At 31.4% G+C, this 7,858-nt stretch overlaps 1 protein-coding gene across 5 annotated transcripts; it reads left to right on the top strand.

Moving 5' to 3' along the window:
- The first annotated feature begins 2,504 nt into the window (after positions 1 to 2,504).
- LOC121738345 lies at positions 2,505 to 5,304 on the top strand. 5 transcript variants are annotated; one of them, XM_042130325.1, is made up of 4 exons: positions 2,505 to 2,875; positions 3,306 to 3,585; positions 3,678 to 4,833; positions 4,886 to 4,935. In XM_042130325.1, exons 1-4 carry the CDS (start codon positions 2,693 to 2,695, stop codon positions 4,902 to 4,904), a joined length of 1,638 nt encoding a protein of 545 aa, XP_041986259.1. In that variant the 5' UTR covers positions 2,505 to 2,692; the 3' UTR covers positions 4,905 to 4,935. The 5 variants fall into 5 exon arrangements, with proteins under 5 accessions (XP_041986259.1, XP_041986262.1, XP_041986258.1 ...); XM_042130328.1 differs by lacking the exon at positions 4,886 to 4,935 and having other exon boundaries at positions 3,678 to 4,149; positions 4,305 to 4,360; XM_042130324.1 differs by having other exon boundaries at positions 3,678 to 5,304.
- The last annotated feature ends 2,554 nt before the right edge of the window (positions 5,305 to 7,858 follow it).

Genomic DNA, 7,858 nt, shown 5'->3' with positions numbered 1-7,858 from the left:
AGCGCAGAATCCATGTACCTATATAAGATTCTTGGCTAACATCAATACAAACAAAAAATAATTTTGTACAAAACCGCGTAAAGTGTCACATTTCGAAGATTTGAGCTGCCAAAGTAGCAATATCTTAAATTGGTAAATCTTTGGCAGCTCATATCTTTAAAATGTGACACTTTACGTGGTTTTGTCCAAGATTATATTTTTTTGTTGTATTGACATTAGCTATCCATTTTTTGAAAAAAATATTCGTGAACGCGAAAAAACAAATTTAACGGAGGTCGGAGGAGGTTAGTAGGTCAGCCAAAATCTTCATAACCCTTTGTAAACTTTTCACGAAAAAAAATTTTTCCCGCCATATTTTACTTGACAGTTGACACTGGCCATGGTTAAAAACCCGAGCGCCATATTATGAAAAAAAAAGAAGAAGAAGTCAACTAACAACTGAGTAATTTGTTTTCTGTGAAGTCAACTGACACAAGAGTAATCTGTGGACACAAGACTATATACAAATTTGATACAAATTTATACTAGTAATCCATTAGTAATCTGTGACTATATACGTCATAAACCTAATAATGCTAAAGACCAACAAAGAGTGTGAGAGAGAAGAAAATCCTTTATGGAATTATATCAAGATGAAAAGAGAGAGGCAGTCTAATGAAAATTGTAACAACTTTTATTTGACAGGTCGTCAAAAGTCGTCAATCGTTTTTATGCCCTTTCGGTATTTGCAATTTATTATTTAAATCGTATGTTATTTTCAACAAATACTATTATATTATATAACAATAATAACTTGTGCTGTGAGTGATTGCAGTGTAAATCATAGAAATAATCCTGAAAAATATACATTTCACCCGTAATTAATCTTCATGTCCTAATTGCTACGATGTGTTTATTTTTGCTATATTCTGTCTTTAGTTCTCTATTTCAAATAAAATATTGTGAATCCTCCCTTTTACTTTCATATTTTCGTAACTAAAGGTACTATTGTTCCTATATTACACAAATTTTGAAGAAAAATTTTTCATCAAAATTTTTTACATATACGCTAGTGCTTGAATCAAATTTATTGATATGCTTATCAATATATTTTTACAATAACATAAATCTAAAATAAAAATCATTTACCTTTATATTTATCACCTTAAGCCCGGCCGCACAGAAAAATTCGGACGCCCGGCGGAACGCACTCTGTTCATACTGCATACATAATATATAGAGTGATTCTTAAACTGGAGGAAGGTTTATATTTATATATCATAATCATTTGTTTTACAGATTCCCTCAAGATCCTCTAATAAGAGGAAAATGGCTGAAATTAATTGGGAATGTTGGTTGGAATCCCAAGAAAAATTCAACAATATGTAGCAAACATTTCATTGAAAATTTTTAAAGAAAAATTAGAATAAATACTATTTTGGTTAAAGGACCTATCCCAACTTTATTTGTGCCAGTAAGTTTGACATGCTGTTGCACTTGTTACTGAAGCAATTATTAAAAATAAGCAATTATAAGCAATTAATGCTTTTTAATTCATTTAAGATTATACTTATATGAACTAAAAAGTATTAAATAATCCTTATTCTGTACTCAATCTTCATAATTTTGAAGTCGGTACCAGTCCTAAGTATATAAGTTGCTGTTATACCTATTCTGTCAGAGAACTGGCGATTAGGTTAGCTGGTACCGATTGCAAAATAATGAAGATTGAGAACAGAATTAATACTGAGTACAGAATAAGAATTATTTAATACTTTTTAGTTCATTTAAGTTTAATATTACTATTGTCATTACCTTGGAAGTCGGTTTTAATTTTTTGTTTAAAAATAATAATTTTACTCTTTTTAGCTGTCCTTATGGTTTTCTATACTTACAGTTGGTGTTTTAAAAAATCAAAATCAAAATTGCTTTATTTCTGAACAAATCTAAAATAAAATATATTTTCAGAATACATGGTGCCTACCACCGGTTCCAGTTCCAAAAGAAAATGTGTATCTACTTTTCAATCGTCACCTTTTTTTGCCAATTAAAATTTATGATACCTAATTTGAAATACAAATCTGTCAAAGTTGCATATTATTTATTTCTTATAGAAACTCAGGTAAAATAACTCGAACGGACTAAACTGTCGATAGCAAAATACTATACTATCGATAGTAAAATATACATCACTAGCACACGCACACATTGACAGATCGAAAATGGTCACGCATTTTCGAGTTGTCAGGTGGTCTATACGACAGTATATATTAAGTCTATGATATACGTAGTATCCCCATGGAATTAATATGTACTACGTAGTACATATTAATTCCACGAGTATCCCTAACAATATATACTAGTAATCTGTGATCCCTAAGTAGTCTGTGCACAATGAGTTTCTAAAATACGTTAGTAACATAGAATATCATTGTCTGTGCAAGACTATAGGGTATTTGACAATTTTTGAAAAATATTCTTAAACTATTCTTTGTTATGAAATAAACATATTGTATTAATATTTCCGGGAAATATTTTGTATTAGCAAAGAAAATGAATATTAAAGTTTAAATTCTCCAAGTCGCGCGAAAAACGCTATTTAGAAAATGGCGACGATCACATGACGTCGATGACGTCACTGGCAAGTAAACAAAGTTACAATCAAAAGAGCTAAGCTGTTTTTCCGTGGTTTTTCTTTAATTAATCCGTGATAATGGTGTATAAATGGTGTGCAGTGCCAGAATGTAAAAATACGTCTTTAAAAACTCCAGAAAAAATATTCGTTTCTGTTCCAACTAATCCCAAAAGACGAAAAATGTGGTTACAATTAGCTCGAAGAGACCCAAAGAGCGTTTTATCGCATTCAAACATTTTTATGTGTGAAGATCACTTTGATGTAAGTAAGTATTTAAATTAAGTTATTAAGACACTAGACAGAAGTTATCTAGAATTTCATACCAGATTATCATAATAATAACCTGTACTTAATGTAGGTATTATGTTTTGAAAATATTGTCACATATTGTTGACTGTTGATAGTAATATTATTGTCTTTTGTGTCAAACACAACATTGATAAATAGGTACCGTACGGTACGGTACATATAACATTGGCAAATGTTTGTAAATTAGATATAAGTAGGTCATAGTTGGGTCTTAGAGAAATATAAACATACCATGTCATAGGTACTGAATCCTAAATACAATAACTACTAATACAATAAATAGAGGTATCGGTTGGCCTAAAGGAAACGGGGCACTATGGGAAAAAGATCATCAATCAAAACAAAAAAACCTTTAATATTATTATGTATTATTTTATTACAGATAGAAAAAGATACAACAAACTACTTGAAATACAAAATGGGCTTCAGTCAGAAGATATTTTTGACAGATGAGGCTGTACCGACAAAATTTCATTGTCAAGAGGATCGCAAGAGACGACTGTCCCCTCAAGCTGGACCTTCTCGAGATACGTCCCTTAAAAGGCAAAGAAAAAGTCTTGTTGCGGAATGTTTGGAAAGTCAAAGCACTACTGAAACGGATGTTGAAAGTATGAATCAACAACATGACAGTATTATAGTACAAGATACTGTTATGCTGGAAGGTACATGCCATTTATGTATTTATTATGACATAATACTGAAACTTAAAAATTTGTTGTATGAAATAATCAATATTGTGCGTTTGTCTTTTCAGAAATACCAAAAACTCTAGACAAAGAAACTTCTACTGAAACTGTAGTAACTGTTGAAAAATCTGTTCAAGTAACAACGAAAGTGACTAAACATTTTAGGAGCAAAGCTGTGCAAGTACGATCACAAAATAAAAGTATTTCTACCTCACCGTCCAAAGTGTGTACAACATCCAGTTTCACTTCACCCTTGAAAATTGAACCATATCGTCTTCATCCATCACACTCAGGAGCTGTTAACGCAGTGAAGAAAAAGATTATCCTTGAAGATGAAAGATCAGACAGTGAAATATCTTGTTTGGAAAGTGGCCATTTGTCTCCTTTTGTACTTACATCTACATCATCATCATCAAAAGTGACTGACTCTGAGAGTTTTGCCACCGAGACTGAAGATATGGAAAAAATGCAGTGCCTTAAAAATACTATGCGTTTGATTGAAAACAAACCTACAATGTATATTGGTATTTCCAAAGACTGTTATTTTTTGATTCAGTTAATTCATAAGCACACTAATATAAAAATTGAACATATTTTACTTTGTTTAAAGAAAATTAGACTAAATAGCACATTTTCAGAATTAGAAGATAATTTTGGAATATCTCTATCATATGCAAGTAAAATATTTTTGTCTAATATCCCAATATTAAGTAGTGTATTAAACAAATTTATTGTTGCTTTAGACAAAAAAAACATAAAAAAGAATCTCCCAATTGCATTCAGGCACAATTATTACAATGTCAGTTGTATCATTGATTGTCTGGAAATCGATATACAGAAACCCTCCAAGGCTTTATATCAGGCATTAACATGGTCAGACTACAAAAAAGGGAATACTGTGAAGTATTTAATTTCATGTACACCTAATGGTTTAGTCAATTATGTATCACAAGGGTTCGGTGGCAGAACCAGTGATGTCACCATAGTAGAAAACTGTAGCTTTATAAATGGGTTAGAGCCAGGAACTTACATCTTGGCTGACAGAGGCTTTAAGCACCTTGAACCTTTACTTCATGCAAAAGGAATGAAATTATTAAGACCACCTAGTGTAAGTGCTGGTGCAAAATTGACTAAATCTGAAGTTCGACAAACTAAAATCATTGCAAGCTTACGAATTCATATTGAAAGAGTCATAAGACGATTAAGGGAATTTCACATGTTAAAGCAACATTCAGTTATAAATACAAATATGCGTCGTTTCCTTGACCATATTATTATTATTGCTTGTGCACTAATTAATTTGCAGGATTCTCTAATTAAATAATGTGGCTAGCTAGTTAAGGAATCAAAATGAAATAATATATTTTTACCTTTATAAAATGTTTTTTATTGCTCACTCACATATATTTGTATTACATAGTAATATGGGGTATATATTGTGTTTCCAAAATGAATCTAATTTATTTATTAAGTTATTTACATAATCATCATCATAGTATTCTAAAATGATGTCAACTTTTTGTGTCTGCTCGAAGTTACTGTCCGCTACACAAAAATAACATTTTTGCAGACCAGTTGCATACATTTGCAGTTGCACCTGCGCTCTACATTTTTCAGAAAGGATGCCATTTTTTATATAATTTCCTTTAGATTTGGTCTTAGTAGGACACTTTATTTCTATAACAGCATCGTTCATTACACCATCAGGAGATGCAGCAATCACAGGATTGTCTTTACAGATATAAAGCCCGCAGGAAGTTATTTTTTTTTTCAATTTCTTGCTTACAGTCTTACGGACAGAAAGTTCTAATTTTCTACCTCTTTTCATGGCCACTGTATCAGGAATTTTCGCACCCATTATAGTGGCCACTAATGTTCCATCAGGTGTGTGGCAGACACTAGCTTCATGGGCCTTTGAAGCAGTTATGCGGCCATACCGCATCTCATACCATAAGCTACTTTTATTCTGCTGCCTTGTTGCTTCTTCTACACTTTTGATAATGTCACTTGTGAATGTACTTTTCATTATGCCTAAGAGCATGTCTATATCATTTTTAGTTTCTTGAGGTAGATTTATCATAAAACTATGTAATGAGTATTTCATAATGTCACTATGCACAAAATCATCTTGAAATTTTAGCAATTCACACTTGTTAATTTTTCTCTTTTTGGCTTCTGAAATAAAATCTTTGTATAGTGCTGATGTGCTAGGTCTGTGTGGAACAGGGGTCTTGGTCATTTGTTCTATAGTGATGAACTTTAAAGTGGTTCCTACTCTAGACAGAACAGGCTTCTTCCAGTAACACTCGACCGATGTACATGCTGGCTCCTCGCTGCGACGATGGACCCACATCAAAAAGGCTACCCCGTGCTTACATCCGCCGGCTGAAGCCGCACAGTCATGGCACTCACAGCTTATTATCACACCGTCATTTTCATTTACGACCAGGGTAACATTGTAAGCTTTGGTGCGCACTTTATGTTCCGGGCACATTTTGCATTTTACTGTACAAATCCCATTGTCGCGGTACAGTTGAACGTAGCCAACGGCATCATCACCGTACGACTCTCTTGCAGACCTGCAAATAAAACAGAAAAGGCACTGAATATTTTCACTACATAACCTAAAATACACGAATGATGTATTGTACAAAACCCAAATTTATAATTATCGAGTGGTACTTACACTACTGTTTTTATATTTCTTACTTCAGAAGCATAATAAACTGCATTGTTTTTAAAAAATAGTTCTACCATGAATGGATCGATCTTAGGTAGGTTGCTATTATCTGCTCGCACGTAATTGGAGTCCATCTTAGATATTATTATAGCTGTTGTGAGTAACGTAGTTAATATTTGTACTAGAAATTGTGAATAATCACATAAAAATCTAATCAAACACTATATAACACGTAAACGGCGTACTAAACTCCAGTCAAGAAGCTTTGTTTACTTGCGTGTGACGTCACTACGATTGCAACCAATGAGAGAGCGTTTCTATCACCGAAAAAACAAAGACAATTTTATTCGACTTTTCTTACGAAATCCTCTGAAAATACATATTATTTTAATGAAATTATATTGAAATACGTTTAATTTACCTATAATTTATTAGGATGACCATAAATTATAATTTATTTTAAATGTTGTCAAATACCCTATTGAAGTATTGACTGCATAGTGCATATTCAAATAATATATACTAGTAATCTGTGGTGCATATATAGGTACTATAGTAATCTGTGAATTCTGTGATTGACTGACACCAGAATTTAAATTAGGTTAGGACTTAGGATGCTTTTTGTACGGTACAAATATTTTATTTGATTTTAATTTTTAATATACATTTCATTCAATAGACATTAAAGTTTACGTTTAATAATATCGGGAAATAAGAATAACATTTATTTTTATCAAAACTTCAAAATTTGTTGGTAAAGAAAACAAATAATATAAGTAAATCACTAAAAATACTTTATCTAGTAACCAGGTATGATTTTTTAAATGATTTTGATGATTTTAACGTACAAGACTGTCTGAACTCTGAACTAACTGTATGTTAATAATATTATGATATACTTACATAAATGAATATTATGTTTCATCTTTCACAGTAATAATAATGTTGTTATAATATTAATAAATGACCCTGAACTTAGCAGACAAGATAAAATTTCAGATAAGGATATTATGTACGAGTAGGGTTGGCAGGCATCCGGATAAAGCCGGACACAGTCAGGCTTTTTGATTGCTTGTCTGGCCAAACTTATGAGGAGTCTGGCTTTTGTAGTTTTGAATCGATAATTTTATATGAAAATCTACTATTTTATACTTACCTAATAAAATGTAAAATTGTTTTAAATTAAACAGAAATTTAATTATACATTACTCTATAGCAGGACTTTTTTGTACAAATTTCTGGCCAAGCTGGCTGCTTGGCCGGCTTTTTGGTCAAACGACCTGGCAACCCTATGTATGAGCTAAATTATTTTTTCAAATTTAACAAAATGGGAATTGTTTATCACTGAATTGCCTACAGGTGAATAAACAAAAAAAATTTAAGTTCTGAAAAATTATTTATTTTAAAAATAACATTTTGGGAAACTCTCAAGCAATTTCTTACTGTCGAAATTTTATAAAAATTTATAAATAAGCTCAATTAATGGTTGTCTAAAAATGATATATCGATTACTTTTTTGATTTTTTATTTTGATCATAACTTCATAAATAATTAATATCATGATATTTT

The sequence above is a fragment of the Aricia agestis genome, chromosome Z (assembly GCF_905147365.1).
Source record: "Aricia agestis chromosome Z, ilAriAges1.1, whole genome shotgun sequence".
NCBI classification, from domain to species: domain Eukaryota; kingdom Metazoa; phylum Arthropoda; class Insecta; order Lepidoptera; family Lycaenidae; genus Aricia; species Aricia agestis.
This window is presented reverse-complemented; position numbering and strand designations above follow the sequence as displayed.